Source organism: Polyodon spathula, chromosome 8, assembly GCF_017654505.1.
Source record: "Polyodon spathula isolate WHYD16114869_AA chromosome 8, ASM1765450v1, whole genome shotgun sequence".
Classification (NCBI taxonomy): Eukaryota; Metazoa; Chordata; class Actinopteri; order Acipenseriformes; family Polyodontidae; genus Polyodon; species Polyodon spathula.
In genome coordinates, this window is record NC_054541.1 from 28145769 (window position 1) to 28168141 (window position 22373).

Consider the following 22373-nt stretch of genomic DNA (forward strand, 5'->3'; position numbering starts at 1 on the left):
ATCTGTACAGTTAACTGGATCATACATTTTGAATGAATGACTTGGAAAAGAGTAAATGAGTGAAACAATAAATGTCAGCTGACAGTATAAAAATGAAACAATCTCAAAACAAATGTTTAACAAATCAATATTCCCAGAGTCAAATATATATATATATATATATATATATATATATATATATATATATACACACACACACACACACACACACACACACACACATATATATATATATATATACACATACACACACATACATGCATGCATACACACTTTAATATTTACATTACATTTCACTAAAATGCTACAATTTATTGGGAACATAAACAGGACAATCTACTAAAGACTCAAAATGCCAGTTAAGTGGGGACCCTTAGGGCATGAAACCAGAAACCAGAAACACACATGGTTGATGCAACAATTCTGAGCTTAAATCAAAATCAAAAGCTGCAGTAGTAAATCATGATAAATTACACACAATAGCATTGACTTCCATTTAGCAGTGTTCTGACAAATAAAATACTGTCCTCTAGCCCAAAGAGTCAGAAGTTGTATGGTAAAATAAAGGTAAAGGGTGCATACTATGTGCAAGTAAAAGCTGTGACCAAACCGCTTCAAATGGCTGTATGTCAGCAAGCTAAACCAGATAATTTCATGATTTCTTAGCATCCAATGCTGTATAATGTTAAATGAAAGATGCAAGGCATTTTTCTCATTCTAAAGTGTCTATGGCTTTTATCCAAACATGTTTCCACCACGTCCTTCTCATGAGCAGAGTACTTTTCTGCAGTGCATCATCGTACATTGGTTATTAAACATTTTCAGACTGCTGTAAAAACATTTATCCAAGAATGTGATCACTTGTGTCAGAAAAACAAAACAATACATCCACTACTGAACTGGACATTCAGGAATGTTGCCATAACAACTTAAGAGTTTCTTAGTTGGCCTGCTGCCATACAGACCATATTAACTTGACATCTTTGTTTGCCTAAACAGCACATTGAATACTGGCAATATAAAAATGTTAATTATTATTTTGAGATCATGTGCTATATTATTGTATTGTAACTTCTGATATAATAAAAGTTTGGTTGATTAATTTCCACAGAAAGGCCTGGGTAGGGGTGAAACAGACGTCAGGTCTGTAGTATGTTGTTTTGTCCTTATTTTTTTTTTTTAACATAACAAGCACTGAGAATACTTCCTGTCCACCTCTAATTTAACTAAAATCAAAGCATATTTTGGTCATTGTCTTTTCTTTTAAAATGTTACCAGGAGACAGCTGTATTGTATGACACCAGAAACTTTTTTTTTTTTTTTTTACAGCAACGATGACTTGCACATTGTTGTTTCACCACCCCCCTTTGCAACAGCCTTGTCAAAAATCAAGTTTCAAGCAGTGTTAGACTCAGGGGTGGAACTGGGTTGACAGCATCCACTCACTTTTTTGGAAGGGTGGATGCCATCTACCCATTATTTGTGCTGAAACCCCATTTTCACACTCTTTACTGTTATTTATCTTCAATAGTAGCCTATTTTATTTTTAATCTTTAATGTTCCCGATGCAACTATTTCCTTTACTGCGTCTGCGTGTGCTCTCTAACTCAACAGTGCTGAAACTGACAAGCGGCATTGATGTGGCAACTGGTTTTTAGAGGGCGATTGCATTTTATTTATTTTTTTTACATGATGATTCAGCTAAGCTATTTCTAAAATAAACTAAGTGAAAATTAGTATAATAGCTGGCCTTGTTTTTTTTTCCTTCCAAAACTGACAAACTAAAGATTATCTGACACCCGATGAAAAACAGCACATAAGACACACTGCAATCCTGCGATCCTGGCAAGATCTCTCGATTTGTTGAAAACAATTGTGAAAGCTTATAATACAAAAGCGAAAGTTATTTAATATCATATCAGTGTACAAAGACACCACACAACTGTTTTTACTAGGCTATAATATAAAGCCTTCAATTCTTTCTTTTATTGCATACATTTTGTCGTGTTTATTTTTTATTTGTGACCTGCTATATTGTCAGATTTTTTATGTTTTTTCCTTCTTTTAAATTGCATGCATTCTATTTGCTTGTTTCTTTTTCTGTGATCTGCGATGTCTGTATGGTCTTTAAATTTTTATTGTAAAAGAGCTTTGGGATACTACTTTGTATGTAAAAAGGGCACACACGTTTGGCTAACATTGTCCGTTTTTATGAGTTCGTTTTTATTTGCGACCTGCACTTTCTTTTTTTATGGCTTAGATGCAGCAATCATACTTATTTGATTGTACTTATGCTGTTAGTGTGTAGGCTATAGTGTGGTCATTTTGAAGACTTGTCTGAAAAAGATTTTAAAGAACTGAAACAGTTTGTTTGCTATATTTGACTGACTGTGCTCTGTCAAAGGTTAAGTGTGCCATTTTGATGTCCTGCAATGTGTTGATGCAAAGCTTTTTCTATTTTGTGCACAAAATAGATTTTTCTTGTGGCAGGTTGACTGGGTGGTGGGACATCACAGACCCGGAAGTAGACAGACGCAGTTAGCACTGGGGTATGAATACGCTGCTTGCGTGTTTTAATACTAAACAAAAAGGTTTGAACAAAACAGAACACTGATACAAAGAAAACGGCACGATGGCCAAAATAAATCAACACGTAGCGTGTTGGTGTCAACCCAGCACGGGCAGCAATTGTTATTTTATCTTTTAACCCTTTGCGGTTCTATGTCGGACCAGGTCCGACATTACAATTTTCCTTTTACGGTCCAACGTCAGACCCTGTCCAACATCAAAAAGACATCAAGAACAGGTCTCCAGTAATTTTTTCTCTGATTTTTCTTTCCGCACCACTGCATATCAACATGACATTCAGTACTGCATCTCGCCCTTCCCCACCCCTTGTTTGCTGTATATCTCTAAATAGTCATGCATACTGATAAATCATCTCCTGATCACTCGATTTATCACCAATCGCCTCAATAACGCTATCCAAGTCACTACTTTATTACTAAAACATCTCAAAAAGCTTGGCAAATGTCCGCGATTTTCTCTGTCATGCTGGATCTATCCAGTCACTACCTTGCTTATGACTAATAATTATGTCACAAGCTTGGTGATACGGTACTTGCACTAATGTCATATATATATATTTTTTTTTTTTTTTTTTTTTTTTTGCATCTCTTGGCCATTGAAAGCTTTTCTCGGCTTTTACCAGAGAAAAACTGACTAGGGACCTGTGACTGACACTTTTGATGCTGTTGGACAGAGTGCGACATCTGACCAGAAAGGAAAAATGTTAATGACCTGATCCGACAGGACCGCAAATGGTTAAAACATTAGATCTTAACTTTATATTTTAACAAGTGTTTGTTTTCTGGATTTAATGTAAATCACCGATTTTCATAGATTTAACCACAAAAAGTCCAGACTAAATGAGCCCCCGCTCATTGAAGCGTTTGATTTGGCACTGTATGCTGCAGATTACACTGCGACAGCCGATGTCTCTGCTTTCCCCGTCTCCGCTACATACAATACAACTTGATATATATATAGCCACAATACTATAATATATAATATATATTAAATAATATATATATATATTATATATATATATATATATATATATATATATATATATATATATATATATATATATATATATTATATATATATATACACACACACACATACACACACATACTGTGTGTACAAAACATTAGGAACACCTTCCTAATATTGAGTTGCACCCAGTTTTGCCCTCAGAACAGCCTCAATTCGTCAGGACTCTACAAGGTGTCAAAAGCGTTCCGCAGGGATGCTGGCCCATGTTAACTCCAATGCTTCCTACAATTGTGTCAAGCTGGCTGGTAGTGGATCTCTACTCCGAATACTTGTTCCATCTCATCCCACAGATGCTCAATTTGATTGAGATCTGGTGACTGGGCAGGCCACTGCAGTAAGCTGAATTCACCGTCATGTCCGTAGAACCATTCCTGGACAATCCTAGCCTTGTTGCATGGGGCATTATCCTGCTGAAAAAATCCATTAGCAGATGGATACACTGCTGTCATGAAGGGATGCACCTGATTGGCAATGATGTTCAGATATCCTGTGGCATTCAATCGTTACTCCACTTTTATCAAGGGGCCCAATGTGTGCCATGAAAAGACACCCCACACCATCACACCACCACCACCAGCCTGCAATATTTACACACTGCATGATGGATGCATGTACTCATGTGGTTCTCCATACCCTAGTCCTCCCATCAGCGTGAAACAGCAGAAACTGGGATTCATCAGACCAGGCAATGTTTTTCCAATCCTCCAGTGTCCAGTGTTTTTGTTCCTTAGCTCACTGCAACTGCAGTTTCTTGTGTTTTGCTGAAAGAAGTGGAACTCTGTTAGGTCGTCGGCTGCCATACCCCACTTGTGTCAAGGTACAACAAGTTGTGCATTATTTTATGAGTCTTTTGGCACCAATGTTGTACTGGACTGTCAGTTGACTAACTGCAGCCTGTCTGTTGCTCTGCACAATTCATGTCAGCCTCCTTTGGCCTCTTTTATCAATGAGCTGTTTTCGACCACTGGCCTGCCGTTGGCTGGATGTCCTTTGGGTGGTGGACCTTCCTTGATACACACAGGAAACTGTTGAATGTGAAAAACCCAGCAGCATTGCAGTTCTTGACACACGCAAACCGGCGCACCTGGCACCTACTACTATACCCCCTTCAAAAGGCACTTGGATCTTTTGTCTTGCCCATTTACCCTCTGAATGGCACACATACACAATCCATGTCTCAACTGTGTCAAGGCTTAAATCCTTCTTTAACCTGTCTCCCCTTCATCTACACTGATTGAAGTGGATTTAACAGGTTACATCAATAAGGGATCGTAGCTTTCACCTGGATTCACCTCGTCAGTCTATTTCATGGAAAGAGCAGGTGTTCTGTACACTCAGTGTAAACATATATCGCGGGAAGGCAGTGTTTAAGATAAGAACCTATGCAATAGTCAGCATGCCCGCAAACAGCCAAGTACGATCAATTTATACCTGTGCCCAAATTACTTTGAGAACCCCTGCACTAGAGATAACACAGACATAACAAAGGAGGTAGTTGCTTCTGCATCCAGTGCTCAAAGAATATTACAGACATTTGCAAAGAGCTTTTTGGAGATGTTATAGTAATAAAATAATGACTTGGATTATTGATGAGTTTGGTGATAAAACAAGTGATCAGGAAAGGATTTATCAGTATGCACGTCTATAAAGTGTTAGGTGAAAAATACAGTGAACAAGGGGTAGGGCTTGGCTGTAGATACAGTACCAAGTGTCCTTTTGAGATTCAGTGCCTTTTAAACCTGTTTTACGCTGAAAAAAAAAATAAACAGAGCGTGTGAAAATAAAATTAACCTGACACGTCTGACAAGCACTGAATAAATGGCCTGCAAATGGTTAACTGGGAAATCTGAAATCAGGAGTACTGCATACCGGCCTACAGAGTGTTTTGTGAAAGTACATTATATGTATGAGCAACAGAGCGTGGTAGTGTTTTGAAATACTGTACCTGAAAAGCGCTGGTTGGCGGATGTCTTCTGGGTCAAGGGCAGTCCCATGCATGAACTCATAGCACAGACCATTGTTGAAGGTGCAGTAGAGAGGAGGTGCACAGCTGTGAGCATGAAGCACACGAAAACTCTTCACTTCATTCTTCCGATCCACAAAAAGCTCAGTCTTGTTGCCATAGATCCTTACAAGGACTACATCCTCCATCCCCTCACCAACATAACAGCCAATGAGCTTATTAGTAATGCCATCTGTGAAAAGCTAAGGACAAGCACAAACATAGTCAATAAAGTACCAGACATTTTAAAAGCAGGTATTGTATTTAAGTTAAATGAACTGTCCACAGGATTATAAATCATGAAGTAGTGCTGGATATAAATAAAGCTACCTGCAAGTATTAGTGTATCAAAAAAGTTCAGTAGATAGATACTGTAGCGATCCATGTGTTTGCATTTCCTGTGTACTGTAATTCTAATCTGTATGTGTGTTTGCGTGCGGTGTGTGTCTATGTCGTTCTCGTTGTTTATAATCCCCCTCTTTGTATTTCCCGCCACTAGTGAGTTTGCCTCCGTCTGTGTGTGTATTCCTAGCCTGTGTGTGGTGCCTTTTGTCTGTGCCCAATGGTCCTAGTGTGCAGCCCAGGACCAATGGGATGTGTGTAAGTTCCGGTACCCTATTTGAATAAAGGCGCTGCCATTTTGTGTTGTTTGGGTTGCCCTGGTTCCTGTGTGTAAAGTTGTATGCTGTGACACGGACAGAGCAGTGATCTCTGGCGGGCGCTGAAATAGTGTCAGAGTTTGGTATCTGTGAAGCGGACAGAGTAGTGACTCTGGCTTGGTTGCCGAGAGAGCATCCAGTGAAGAGAAAATAAAAATAAATACTTTTTGGAACCAGGAGCAAAGCCTTATCCCATTTTCTGCCTCCTGCTGAAAGGCTACAATATTTTGACCAAAGATTTTTGCTTTAACCTGTTGCGGTCCTATGTCGGACCAGGTCCGACATCACAATTTTCCCCTTTCCAATCCGATGTCGGACCCTGTCCAACAAAGACGTCAAGCACATGTCTCTAGTCGTTTTTTCTCAGGAAAAAGCAGTGAAAACCTTTCAATGGCCCAGTGAGACTGATAGGAGCCGAATGAAGCGGAAAAAAGGGGGCGTATCTGAGCAATACATATAGCCCCTGCACCACAGAGATAACACAGACACAAACAAAGAAGATAGCTGCTTCCGCATCCAGCGCTCAAAGAATATCACAGACATTTGCAGAGCTATTTGAGATGTTATAGTAATAATATAATGACTCTGAAGGCATTATTGAGGAGTTTGGTGATAAAACGACTGATCATGAGAGGATTTATCAGTATGCACGACTATGAAGAGGTATGTGAAAAAATACAGTGAACAAGGGGATAGGCTTGGCTGGAGATGCAATACTGATGTCCTTTTGCTATGCATTGCCTTTTAAACCTGTTTTACTCTGAAAAAAAAAATATATATTTTCAACAGCGCATGTAAAAATAAATTGGACCCGACACACCTGACAAGCGCCGAATAAATGGACCGCTACGGGTTAAATGTATTGCTTTGTTTTTGTATTTACATTTAAAAACAGAATGACAGGTATTGTCTGCCTCCACAAGGCAGGCAAAGTAGCAAATACAGTAGTAGCTCTGTGCTGGTCAAATAAGTACTATGTCAATATAATCCTAAAATTGTACTTAAAATAAAAAAAAATGCTGTGTTGATTACATTAAAACACACTCTTCCCTACTCTTTCTACATTTACCACAACTAAAAGGGTTGCAGGCAACATTCCAGGTCTAATTTGCTGTTGAATTTGCAACTGACTGTGTGTTGGAAGATTGTTAGGAATTTTATTTTGTTTATGCCAACTGTTTCAAATATTTGCTGATCACTGTTTTCTAATCATTGATGAATGAAGCAATTAAGCTACATGTAAAACCTTCTTTATCCTGGGTTTGAGAGGCGAGATTGCATTTGCCTACTGAGGAATCAGCATTATGTGGAATTTGTAGCCCATCTGTACAACGTAACTCTGGAACTTGTTTATTTGGGTATCACATGTGAGCAAAGAAAATGCCTGGAATGTTATCGCCACAAATACGAGTAGAGGAAACAGATACCTCTTGAGAGACAACACAGCTCAGCTCTTTAGCTAATCAAGCTTAAATTAAGACATCATGATGACTAAATTACATTAAAAAAATTAACACTACTGCCTCTCTATGAATAGAACAAAACACAAGACAAAAGAAGAGAAAGGGAAAAGTGAAACCTATGGCAAGCCAAAGTATCATTTAGAGATATCTCAAATTCATTTATAGATAGCTCTAAATATTTTAAGATACAGTATCTCTAAATCATTTCCAGATATCTCAATATTTGAAGATACCTTCAAATATTTAAAGATCTCCAAATCATTTTAAGATATCTAAAATAAATTTAGAGATATCTCAGAATGATTTACACATATCTTTAAATGGAGCTCTACATGAGATATCTATAATGCATTTTAGGTATCTCTAAATGTTTTTGAGATATCTTTAAATACTTTTCAGATCTCTAAATCATTTAGAGATATCACTAAATAACACTGTTCATTTAAAGATATTTCTGAATCATTTAGATATATTCAAAGAACTTCATATTCATTTGAAGATATCTCTAAATAGAAAGTCCATTCAAAACAGAGCACTTTCACAGGAAGTTATTTTGAGCTATCTTGAAGTGGCTTCCTGTTCATGTGAAGATATCAAATGATTTAGAGATATCTCCAAATGAACGGGAAGTTATTTGAAGATATTTTCAAATAACTTCCAGTTTATTTAGAGATCTCTAAAACATTTTAAGACATCTTCAAATAACTTTCTGTTCATTTAGAGATCTCTAAATCAATCAAATGAATAGGAAGCCATTTCAAGATATCTCGAAATAACTTGCTCTGTTTTGAATGGACTTTCTGTCCATTTAAAGATATCTCTAAATGAACAGGAAGTTATTTAAAGACATCTTTAAATGATTTAAAGATATATTTAAATGAACAGGAAGTTATTTAGAGATATTTTTAAAACCCTTATATTAAGATATCTCTAAATGAGTTTGGCATGCCATGCCAGCAGACTCCATATGGTTTCCATAGTATTTAAAGATATCTGTAAATCAATTTGAGATATCTTTATTTTATTTTTAGATATCTCAAAGTGATTTACAGATATTTAAATTAATTTTAAACATCTTAAAAACTGCACAATTAAAGAGCTCTGGAATTCAATTTGAGATATATCGAAATGTTTTACAGATATCTCTAAATATTTCAAGATATCTTAAAATTAAATTTGAGATATCCCTAAATGATCATTTGACTTGCCATGGAAATCAAACCTGCACAAGACAATGCTTTGCAGATCATGGTAAATTTCCAGATCAGTTTTCTAAAATATGAAAAGGTGTGCGGTCTTCTAAAATAGTTGTCATGATTCAAATGAAATCTTCTGACTTTGCTGCAAACTAGGAATACAAATAATGCAGCTACTAAATTACAGTAATTGGTTGAAAAGCCCTCTTATCTTTGCTTCATGCTGTCACTGGCAGAAACATTGCAGCAGTGTCTATTCATGGGCAACGCTCAATGCATAAAATAAGTAGGTCATAGACATACGATACAGTACAGCCCAGCCTACTCCATAGAAATTTAGATCACTTTGACCAACAACCAAGGAGTGTATTGTACACATACGGATTTAAGTATTATGTTACTCTTAATAACTACTTGTTCTAAACAGTCAATATTATGTTGACAAACAGAGAATGAATTCTTGTTTTAGCTCTCCCTCCCGACCGGTGAGGATGCTAGGGAGGAGGAGCAGTCACCCCCAGGGGAGGTGGAAGTCGACCACCTGGAAAGGGGGTGGAGCCGCGGCGCAATGTCGGTTGGGAAGCGTGGTGGCAATCAGGTATTGGTTGACGGTGGTTGCCCTCGCTGACCAATGGGGACGGGACGGAGCGTACAAAAAGGGGGCGTGGCCCAGGGTTCTGTTCCTTTTGGCAAGGTACCGTGCGTGAGAGAGAGAGATAAACGAGCGGGGAGTTGGAAGATGGCTCATCTTTGTTGTTGGCTCACCTGCTAACCCATCTCCTTTTTGTATTTTAGAACACTAACGGGATGCTCCGGGAATACTTCGGAGGAGCAACAACCCGGAAGTGCTGGATTTATTACCCCGCGTGTTTTCCTGTTCCCGGATTACAGAAGGAAGACGGACCGTTTTTTTGTTGTTTGTTTATTTGGGACTGCAACCCCCGTTTCACTTTATTTTGTCGGGTTACACATTGTTGTGTACCCCGGCTTCCTTATTGTTTATTCTTAATTATTTTTTGAGTGCGTTTTGGTGACCTGTTAAAGGAAATAAAACCAGGCGCATAAACTGGACTGGAGTCTGTTTTTACACCACCCCTACGCTCATTCTGCCACACATGTTTAATCACAATTACATAAGAGTACTTAAATGTGCTTAAATACTGAAGCACAGCACCAGCGCAGGTGTTCACAAGCTGCAATCTACAGTATGAGATAGGATCTGGTAGATATGTGAACAATTAAAAAAAACACATGGGAAATACAAATTTGCTAAAAGGGAGTATCAATTTTTTTTCACCCAGCAAGTGGGTGTTGTTTCACGCTTGTTAAATAAGGCAATATCAAAGTTCAGTTATAAAAGATGGGAGAGGTCTGGAAACTGCAATGTTGAGGCTTTGGATTCAATGGTAATCCGATTTCAAATTTAAAACATCTTTATTAAACTGTACCATCCAACACCAAAAACCACTATACAGTAGTCAATCTGGCCACATAGAGTGAACGTATAGAAGATAGACAGGTTTGGAATTAAGAATTCTTTAAAGAAAGAATCTTCACGTACAATATTTGTATTTTTGTATTTTTGTATGTTGCGTGTGACAAGCATTGGTGGACAAAGCTACCTTCACCTGTACCACAGATACTGTAGAAATCCCCATCAGTTGCTAACAAAAAGAACAGGTTTGACTGGTAGATATAAAGGGAAGGGACGAGACAAACATGATTTAAACCCAGAGTAAACAGAGTGCCTAACTTTCACCTTGAATATGCTCTTATCAAAAAATAAATACCCAAAAAGGTGAGACACAAACATGATCAGTTCAACGATATCTAGTTCAAACAGGGCATGCCACCTCAATAGTGTACCACAACACCTATAGCTAAACCACGTAAGATAGAATAAATAAGTGTTAACTACTACTATGATTTTTGCTATCCAACGCTACATTGTAACCCAGTAGCAGCTACAGATACATACATTTATAATTAACTTTGTGTAAGATTTAAACTCATATAATTGTATTTTAATTAAAACACACACACATTTTTATATATATATATATATATATATATATATATATATATATATATATATATATATATATATATATATATATATATATATATATATATATATATATATATATATATATATATATATATCGTATATGCATCCATCACATATCCGCCTCAATGGTTTACCCGTCATGATCAACCTTTTCAGCAGTGTTTTTGAGTGAGCAAGTGCTTGGATACCAAAGCGTGAGTAAGCAAGTCAAAACTGCCAACAGCTGGATGAGTAGCCGAAGTTTGTTTATTACTGAAAAGAGAAGTTTACTTCAGAGATCCCACCAAAGTTTTCGTACACTGTTGTATGAATGCCGTGTGTTGCCATTGCTGGTAGTGTCACGTGAGCGGTTCAGTGTGTTGATGTGTAAATAAATCCTGTTCGCCTGCAGGGTGTATCAACTTCAACCTCCACCATGATCTCTTGCCTGTCACAAGCATTAATACCCTGTATCTTTCTAAAACTATACCAAATCACGTTTTTATTTACAACGAAGGGAAAGCATGTTTTTGCGGTTTTTATAAGCATTTCAGTGGAACCGTATAGGTTACCTTCATTGTACATAAAAAACATAATTTGGTATCATTTAATAATAACGCTATTAATAAATGAAACATGATTACAGCACAGACATTATATACAAACCAACGGAATACCATGTGTGTATGTATGTAGGTAGGTAGGCAAGCTAGTATGTATGTGTGTGTGACAGAGAATACATACATGTCTCTAGTCATAGGTGATTTTCACGATCACGTCACCTTAAGTTCTAGCCAAAATTGTAGATATTTATTACTGCCATAGCCTTATCTTTTCACAGTATCGTTTGCATCACAGCCACGGTCTGCTAAATTTCAGTTTCAAGGTGAATTACAGTTTTTCGTTAATTAAAACCCTGCTTTTCCAAGTGCAAATTAACTCCTGATAAATTATAACAATTAACACTAAAGAAATAGTCAAAAGAAGCACTGCTCGTTAAGATATTAACATTATTTAATAAATCAACAATTACGGAAATCACGTTAGCATGATTATTTAATAACGAGATCACATAACAACCTCTTGAAAATGCCAAAATCAATGCTACATAATGATTTGTTGATTAACACTGGCGTTATCATTTATGAACTTTTGAAAATCCTGCCCAGTGGGTCTTCATCAGTACAGTAAACAAAACAAACAAGCGTCTATGTGGTCCGTTTCAGACAAAGCGTAGTGGACGCCAAGATGAGATAGCTGAGAGACTTCTTCCTCTGACATCACATCTGGTGTTGTCACTAGTGTCAGTTTCTGTCATTTTTGTTAGCACTCTCCTCTCCAGCTACAGAAAGCCCAGCTTCCTTGAAGCAACGGTGGATTGTTTGCTGACTGACAGAGTCCCAAGTGTACTTCAGCAGGCAAACAGCGTCTAACAGATATTCAGTTAGTTCTACATTACAGTCGTACTTTAAGAACACTCTCACTAACCATTCAAACTGTAAACCCGACACTGTGGACAGGGATTAAATAGCCAAGGTACAGTAGACAGGTAATCGCTCAGTAATGAGGTGCAAACATCTGACTGATCAATCTGTCAAAGTATTTACTACAGTATAAGCAGTGCCTATATTGTTTAAATCTATGTTATGGCATGTAAAGAGATCCAAACAGCTGAGTTTGCCCAAAATATCCAGTATAAATGATGTCTTGTTATTGAAATGAATGGGAATGACAAATGGCAAACACTATTTTCCCTGATATAAACAGTTGCCCGCAATAACCCCTGGACAGTGTAAGTGGTGGATATATTGTCCATTGTCAGAAAATGGTGTTTATTTTTTTTACTGCATTTTAAAACTACTCACTTTCATTACAAAAATCAGAATAGAAAACTTTACATATTTCTTTTTTTTTTGTTTCTTTTGTAGTTGAAAAAATATAATCTTGTGCTAACTAGCGTATATGTGAGACACATAATAAACCAGAAGCAGGAAGAAGAATTTATATTTTTCTAATGGGGAAATAATAATAATTGTATAAATAACGTGTGTATATTAAATGCTAAATCATAGTTTTCAGGGAAGATGGAATGCAGCAAGGGGAACAGAGGCTGGGAGAGAAGCGTAGCATTCAAGCAAAAACAAACAAAGATATTTTGAAAATCATTAGCAGGTGGGTACTAGCCTCAACAGCCAGGAGAGGAGAGGCCTGAGAAGACCTGTTTGATGGTTTTGATCCGAAACTGGGGAAGCTAGCTGTAACTATGAAGACTTAATTATCATTTGGTTAATCTCCATATTCCAATCCACTATTTACTTTGTTTATAGAACTGTGCATTGCACTCTTGATATCTCAAGGAAAATCACACTTCCCCGTTTGAAGTGTAGTGTAATTTATGCATCCAAATATGAAGTCACTGTAATTACTGTCATTTAATATATTTTAATATATTGCATACTTGTACACGTTAGCTGTGATCACAGTTGTTTTATATTTTATTCATTACCATACTTATTTTGGATAGATTTGCTCTTGATTTTAGCAGTTTAGTAATAATTCAGACTTGTTTTGATTCAACAACAAAAAAACACTGTGCCAGTTTGAAAAATGTGTTTTTTTTTTTTTTTTTTTTTTTTTTTTAAATGTTAGCATGCTCAGCTGCAAAGCGATTTGAAACACACACAAGCACTATGGGGAAATATTATAAAATGTGGTAAAATTCTGAAAATAGCTTTAACGACAACTGCCCAGTTGGTTTATCATTTCAGCTGCATATACCCCTGCATAGAAGCATTTCTGAAACAACCGCTGTATAAACATAGGCAAGTTAGCACTGTTGTGTTAACAGCAGGAAGAATGCACTAAAAACTGCTGGCCTGTCTCTCCAGAACAGGAAATACACATGTTCTGTATTTCTGTATTGCATGTTCTTAATAAAGATGTGTTAACTCTATTTTAATAAGCATATATATATATATATATATATTTATATATATATATATATATATAGTATATATATATATCTTTTTTTTATATATATATATATATATATATATATATATATATATATATATATATATTCAATCTACAAAATAACACTTCCATAAGGGGGACAGTTAACAATAGGTAGTATTACATTAAAAGTAAAAAAACTACTTTCTTTTGACTCTTGCACAGACCTTCCTTGCCTGGTCATGAATTTAGACCTTCCTAAGGCAAAAAATGTTGAGATACTGAAGTCTGCACTATAATCAGATATGTTTGTGGGCTGCACTTCCTACATTCACTTCCTCATCCTCCTGTAACGGCCATCTGACGTTGTGCTAGAATCAGCATCACCTGGAAACAATCAAACTTCCCCCCCATGCTAAATTAAACAAGATATAGAAAGCGACATATAATAGTCATGCAAATGCACTGTGTGCTGTACTTTTTATTTTTCTGTTTAACATACAGATGTTAAGATGTTCAAAATAAATTAGTTTACTCCTTCCAAAGATTGTAAATTAGTTTTCTCTCAATTCAATCAGTGTTTGTTTTTTTCAGGTCAGGGGTTTAACAGTATTATATATTAGCAATAAACCATTGTCCATAAATACCTCATTTTTGTTTAGCAGCTTAAAGGTTACAGTCAAAATGATCATCCACCTGTACATATGCATGATTTCGATTGAGCAGATTTATACTCTGATATTAGGGTGGATAAAGCAGACATCTGGCGACTCAGGTCTATAGAGAGCTCTGCTCAGTGTTCTGTGTTGCTCATGAACTTTGCAGTTTGAAACTAATCCTATAATTGAATATACAATTAGCACAATCTGTAAAATGAGAGGATGAAGTTGCTTGCTGAAAAAAACTTGAATGGAAAGTATGTAACAAATTTCACTATAGGTCAATCATTTGACAAATACATTGTAGGAAGCACTTAAACTGTTATAAAGTAGTCCAATTTTGAGCACTACTGCAAAAGAAACAAAGTAAAAAAGTAAAATAATTTTTATATATAACACAAATACTGAAGAAAACTGTGTTTAGAACCAATGGGACTGTTTCAACATAGTGTTGATAATCCACAAAAAAAGCAGGTAACATAATGAGGGTCAATAAAACATAATGTACGTAATTTACTCTATTGACTACATTTTTAATAACCTATTTCTACAGTATAATCAAACGGTTTAGTCTGATGAAACCAATCTATTCCAACAATGCAGAACGCATTGAGAGTTGAGAGGACATTTTTTAGAAAGACAAGCTGAGCAGAAGGCAAGTCAAAAGTCACGCCTCTCACGACGCTGTCATCGAATGAAAATACAGACACTAGAGCTGCACCGGTTTACAAATGATCTGGAATATTCTATGCAATTGACATTAACAAACAGGTAGTCTTTAATACTTTATTAAAAAAAAAAAAAGTATCCCGGTTTTAAATGTTGCACACAGTACAATAAACCAGCGCATTCCACGTTTACACACATCCTTGCAATAAGGTCTGTTTTTCTTTTTAGTTTAACCTACAGTACTGTAGTAAAATACAGGATATTTCCATTATTTTATGGGTATTTAAATATTTAACCTCGTGGATGTATTTTATCAACATTTCAAAATGCAAAGCATATTCTCCAGCTGCTGCAAATAGTTCCTTCCTGTTATCTGAATACAATTTAAAGATTTATTGCATCTTCACGAAAAGCATCACTCTACTGTGCACAGTGGCAAGTTAGTGACATATATATATATCGGTATTACGAACGACATGCAATGCAAAATGTTTGACTGTACAAACCACGGCTACCGAAATAGACTTAGGCTTAATTATGACAGTGCTGTAATGTTGCTTGATTTTGTAAGCGTTCTGTTTTTCAATTTAATTAATTTATATCGGCAAATGGTTACTAAAAAGTGTAAGTATCCTTTTGGGCCTCATTAAAGCTGTCCTTCCTGCTTTGCACTACTACGTAGAGAGTACAGGCATGGGTACTGCGTAGCCACATAAATTAAACAATTCATAAAGACTTTCATTTTTCGAGGTCTTCAAAATTCTAGACGCGACCTGTAATTAGAAGAATACACTAAAAAAAGAGACAAGTAGATTTGTTTAATAGAAAAAGTAAAAGAAATATGTACCTTCATTTTGACCTCTGACGGATCCCAATTGGGTCTCAGTTCCTTGATCAGTTTCATTGCTCCTGCACTGATATCTTTATCATCTACAGTAATATCTAATTTGGGAACAGCAGGGGCACAGGCGGGTACGTGGATATAGTTAGCCATTCTAGAAGACAAATGTGGGTGCTGTACGTGTTTCTATATGCTCTGTCTGGATGCTTAAGCAGTACCGCCTACTCTTCGGGTATTTATTCCTCTTGGAAAATTGCACCCCTCCCTCTATGCAAATTAAACGCATTGCATTGTGGTACTGGGGGGGTGTTAGAGTATTATGAAGGAGTCGTATGGGGTTTGGCTGCGATGACATCGACAGGGTTAGAGAGGTCTTTGTTTATTTACTGTGTGATATGCTTGTTACGTCATTTCTTGTACATTGTTCTCCAACAACGTTCGTTTTGTAATTAAAAAGTATTCTTTAAAAAGTATTTCTATGAAGTTAATGCATGTTTATAATTTAAACTTTGTGTTGTAACCTGAATCAGTTACATTTAATATTCTAGCTGTAACGGGGCTTTTCGGGAGGAAATATGTAAATATACTGCATGCTGTAGCTTGATTGGCAGGTGTTCAAATGTACTGCAGTAGGCTTCTCGTGCCTTCACCTCAAAAAAAAAAAAAAAAAAAAAAAAAAAAAGAAAACATGTTGCAGACAAACTTCTTTCCAACATAATTTAAATGTTAAATAAGAAAAGAAAAAAACAAAACAAAACAAAAACATGGATAGCCTTTTTCTACTATTTGTAAATTGTAAAGATATTGTTAAATGTACAAAAAAGAATAATAGCACGTTTACGTTTCTACTGCTCTTTACTTATATACTGTATTATGACAAAAAGATTGTTATACAAAGCTACTGTTAAACATATTCAGATACAGTACAACAGGCGGGATTTGGGTCCAAAATGTGTGTGTGTGTGTGTGTGAGGGAATATATTGGAATATTTATTTGGCATTTGTTTTACATTTTTTGTGTTAAACCTTTCTGACTCCTTGCTTCTGTGGGTGTGTGTGATGCTACTCAACCATTGCCCAATTCAGAAATGACCTGTGTTCCAAAAAAGTACGGTATCAGTAACTATTTTAATTTTGGTGAAATTCCTGTAGTAGCGTGATCATGACTACACCCCAGCTTCAACCTATCTCCTGTAAACCAAGGGTACTTTGAAGGTTTACTGATTTCAAGTGCTAGCGTTTGTCTCTACCTGTTGTTTGAGCTACACAATTTAGTTTAGAGGTACATTATTCCAGTTTATTAGAAAGCCAACTTTGTTGCTGTAGCTTTTGTACATTCAATAAAGATTGAGCTAGCGTGGTATGTCTGAAAAAGTTTGTAAATAGTTACTGGTTCATTTAACTAGCAGTCAATGAAAACACACTCGTCACATCTTCATTTAATATTCCTGATTTGTAAAAATGATTTCAATACTAAAAATCTACTTACATTTGATATACTGTATATATATTTTTTATCTGTAGGCCCTATAAAACAATTGCTTTACAATTAACTTCACAACAAAGTTTGCAAATGACATTCAAAAGCACCTGTTTTACCTTTAGTTTGAATGGCTTTACCTGTTTAGTTTGAATCCCTTTTGTTTTGTTTGTTTGTTTGTTTGTTTTTATCTGCAGCTTAATCTATTGGGAATGTATCCAAACTGGAAGTGCAGCACTGTTTTGTATACAATTGTGCGGTCTACTGCTTTAATTCAAAGATGTAATCCCTTCAATGTCCCCCTTACCAACAGAGCAGCTGGGACAACTTGTCAACATCAACAATTCAGTCTGAAATGTACAGTCAAGTGTTAGATTTCATAACTTTTAAAGACAATACACTTTTTTACCATAAGTTAATAATAATAATAATAATAATAATAATAATAATAATAATAATAATAATAATAATAATAATAATAATACAAAGTTCTAACCTTTTGGATTTATGGGAAACACATTATTTTGCAGCAAAGGTGTTCGCACAAATACAACAATTCCAACATTACAGTAGAACATAAGAACATAAGAAAGTTTACAAACGAGAGGAGGCCATTCGGCCCATCTTGCTCGATTGGTTGTTAGTAGCTTATTGATCCCAGAATCTCATCAAGCAGCTTCTTGAAGGATTCCAGGGTGTCCTCTTCAACAACATTAGCGGGGAGTTGGTTCCAGACCCTCACAATTTCTGTTCTGAATGCCCCTTTGTCTAATCTCCATTTGTGACCCCTAGTCCTTGTTTCTTTTTTCAGTTCAAAAAAGTCTCTTGGGTCGACACTCTCAATACCTTTTAGAATTTTGAATGCTTGAATCAGGTCGCCACGTAGTCTTCTTTGTTCAAGACTGAATAGATTCAATTCTTTTAGCCTGCCTGCATATGACATGCCTTTTAAACACCGAATACTTCTGGTCACTCTTCTTTGCACTCTTTCTATAGCAGCAATATCCTTTTTTTGGAGAGGTGACCAGAAATGAACACAATATTCTAGATGAGGTCTTATTAATGCATTGTACAGTATTAACAAGATGTATTCATTTATTTGTATTTATTTATTAATTTATTTTGTCATACCTTTAAAAAGGATGAACTAAAATATGTATCAAAACATATCAGAGCTGCCGTCAGGGGCGGTGCAAGGGAAGCAACTGCACCCAGGCCCAGCCTTTAGGGGAGCCCAGCCCTGAGTCCATTTCTGTTTTTTCTGAGCCCACTTAATGGCTGAACATAAAAAATACCGTATTACTTCAATTTGGCACTGCAGCGTTTATTGTAAATTGATCAAAATGACTGAGGCCCTTAAACAAGGGTGGTGATTTTACGAGGGCGGCTTTTATTAATAAAACTATGCTTTAAAAACGCTGCAATATTTTATTACATGATTTAAGTCATTTTAGAAGCAGCGCCGTGAGAGGCTCCGATCTGCAGCACTATGCTCTTGTGTGTTTTGGGGGCTTGAATACAGTACATTTACTGACAGTTAACGAGAGCCTATTAGGTGGTAGTTGGGAGGTCAGGGGAGTACTGTACCAGCGAATCAGGAGTGTGTATTGGTTACTATGGGTGGGACAAGAAGAGGAGAGAGAACGGTAGTTGAGTGTGATATAGTTGTTTTTCTTAATGAAAAATATTACCTCTGAATATCGGTTTGATTTCTGTTAAAACTAAAATATCTCCTACTTGGTTATTATTTTTTTCTCACTATAATTTACCAACTTCTTTGTAATTTTACTGTAAGAGAAACCAAAACTAAACCCCCTGCAAGAAGATATCTTCAGCCAGCTTTCAGATAGTGCTTAGAGCAAAGCTCTAAGTTCCTCTGAGTTTAAGTTTTCATCATCCAAACTGAGGACGAGGTAAACAGACAGCCTTTGTTTTATCCCCTGCTGTGTTGGCACTGAACTCTGCTGGAGGGGGTGGGGGGGGGGTCGGGAATGGATGTGAAGGACTGCTGTGCTGTAAGTAGTTCATCTTGGGTTGTCTGTCGGGACTCTACCATAAAATACAATTTCCTTACTAAGGTGTGTGTATGTTACTTTGTATTACATGGTGGATTGAGGTTGCAGTCTCTTCAGGGATGTCACATGTACATAGTAAGAGTTGCGCGTTTCGTTCTTTATTTTTTGAGCTGGGATAGAAAAAAAAACCTTTACATTTTTTACTGGGAGCAACGTTTATTCGAGGGTGGTATCTATCTAAAAAGCTGAGCTCTGAATGAGGCGTTAATTCGAGGCGGGGTTAATTAGACTGCGGCGTTAATTCGAAATAATACGGTATATAGGTGCCATCTAATCTACTGGGATTAGAAAAATAAACCATAGTAAAGTCTTATTGGCGGACAACTTTGCAAATCAGAGCGAACCGTCTATCTCGAGGCGGGTCGCAGAGCAAGAGCTCTGCCAATAGGTCAGTGATTGCTCTCCTGGCAGATGTTATACTAACCAACAGATGGTAAAAATTCAGTATTTCAAAAACAATGATAATATGTCGAATCAGCTAACAAAGAACAAGTCTGTTGTACAAAGCATAAGAGGAAAAAGACAGCTACAGCTTCTCAGAAAAAAGGTTTATATATATATATATATATATATATATATATATATATATATATATATATATATATATATATACACACACACACATACATACACATACAGCTCTGGAAAAAATTAAGAGACCACTGCAAAATTATCAGTTTCTCTGGTTTTACTATTTATAGGTATGTGTTTGGGTAAAATGAACATTTTTGTTTTATTCTATAAACTACTGACAACATTTCTCCCAAATTCCAAATAAAAATATTGTCATTTAGAGCATTTATTTGCAGAAAATGACAACTGGTCAAAATAACAAAAAAGATGCAGTGTTGTCAGACCTCGAATAATGCAAAGAAAATAAGTTCAGATTCATTTTTAAACAACACAATACTAATGTTTTAACTTAGGAAGAGTTCAGAAATCAATATTTGGTGGAATAACCCTGATTTTCAAGCACAGCTTTCATGCGTCTTGGCATGCTCTCCACCAGTCTTTCACATTGATGTTGGGTGACTTTTTGCCACTCCTGGTGCAAAAATTCAAGCAGCTCGGCTTTGTTTGATGGCTTGTGACCATCCATCTTCCTCTTGATCACATTCCAGAGGTTTTCAATGGGGTTCAGGTCTGGAGAATGGTCTGGAGAATGGGCTGGCCATGACAGGGTCTTGATCTTGTGGTCCTCCATCCACACCTTGATTGACCTGGCTGTGTGGCATGGAGCATTGTCCAGCTGGAAAAACCAATCCTCAGAGTTGGGGAACATTGTCAGAGCAGAAGGAAGCAAGTTTTCTTCCAGGACAACCTTGTACTTGGCTTGATTCCTTCACAAAGACAAATCTGCCCGATTCCAACCTTGCTGAAGCACCCCCAGATGAGTCCAATTTTCAGCTTTGCCCAACACCTGGTCGTCTAATGGTTAGACGGAGACCTGGAGAGGCCTACAAGCCACAGTGTCTCGCACCGACTGTGAAATGTGGTGATGGATCGGTGATGATCTGGGGGTGCTTGAGTGGCGGCTGGGCTGGGCTGGCTGGTGGGGGTCTGCTTGGCACAGGCTGATGAAACCCTGGTGGAACGGGGTGGTGGTTAAGGGCTCCAGCACATTGGCTGGGTCACAGGTTGGGGTCCAAGCTGTGCTGGCTGGGTCCCGGTCTTGGCTCCAATTTATCGAGACGGGAGAAGTAAAAATATCCCGAATAAGCATCTGTCCCAATCAAACGAGGCATTTCAGATGATCTTCATCATACTCTGGTTTCTAAATGAAAAGAAAAATAATTAAATCGTTTCACATTATGATTAAATGTTAAATACATAATTTAAAATGTGAGTCAATTGTTGTTGTTTTTTTATATTCCTAAACAAAATTAATGGATTATAGGAGACTCCAGCTCCTTCAAGAATTCAAAGGCTTTTACTCAATTTACGCAAGTCACAGTGTAATCACGTACTCACTGCACTGTGTTATGCAAATTGTCTTGCTTTGAAAAGCGATCTCCGTTCGTCATTTGAAAATACTGTATCTCAATTAAATTAAGTGACATCCCAATTAAACGACATAAATAGCACTGGGAAGAACCATCTCCAAGAGTTGTATCCCATTTAAGCAGAAATCCTGATTGTCAATATTATGATTAGGCAGCGCCAACTGGATTGGGTGATATCTGCATCCTGATTGGCTGATAGGCATTCCAAGCCACTGAATTATTACAGTATAACCAAGGGGTAAAAACAAGCGAGCGTTTAAGAAAGTTTAAAAATATATATATTTTGACTTGGGTACCATTTTACCCCCAATATAAAACAAAATAATAATAATGGTCAGACTTCCTCCATGTAAATTTTAACTCTGCAATGTCCACACGTTCCTGGAGGTTTTAGACCTGGAACCAACAGTAACAAAAAAAAAAAAGAAAACTGTGAGCTCTACAAGACACCTCACTCTCAGTACTGCTGAAATTAATACAATTGAAGCCAATAAAGAAGTGCGGAACACTAAAAAAGTATCTGCTTTAGTTATTGGGCTGTGTCAGTTTTTAATGACTGATCAGCACAAACAAAAAATATGTACTGGAAAACTACACCTAAGACGAAAATTTTAAGAAGTTTCTTTGCTGAAGTGATAGCTACACAAGCTTGCGAGCTGGCCTGAACAGTTTTTTTTTTTAATTCTCCCACAGTGGGATGATTTATAAA

General features: G+C 36.7%; 1 protein-coding gene across 1 annotated transcript in view; it reads right to left on the reverse strand.

Annotated features, from left to right (window-relative positions):
• The window catches only part of LOC121319719 (ethanolamine kinase 1-like), a 34570-nt gene extending 18217 nt beyond the window's left edge, over positions 1-16353 (reverse strand). Inside the window, exons 1-2 of the mRNA XM_041257436.1 lie at positions 16113-16353; positions 5564-5823 (exon numbers count right to left, since the gene is read on the reverse strand). Coding sequence (XP_041113370.1) covers positions 5564-5823; positions 16113-16259 — 407 coding nt within the window. The 5' untranslated portion in view covers positions 16260-16353. The remainder of the gene's footprint in view (positions 1-5563; positions 5824-16112) is intronic.
• Positions 16354-22373: the final 6020 nt, after the last annotated feature.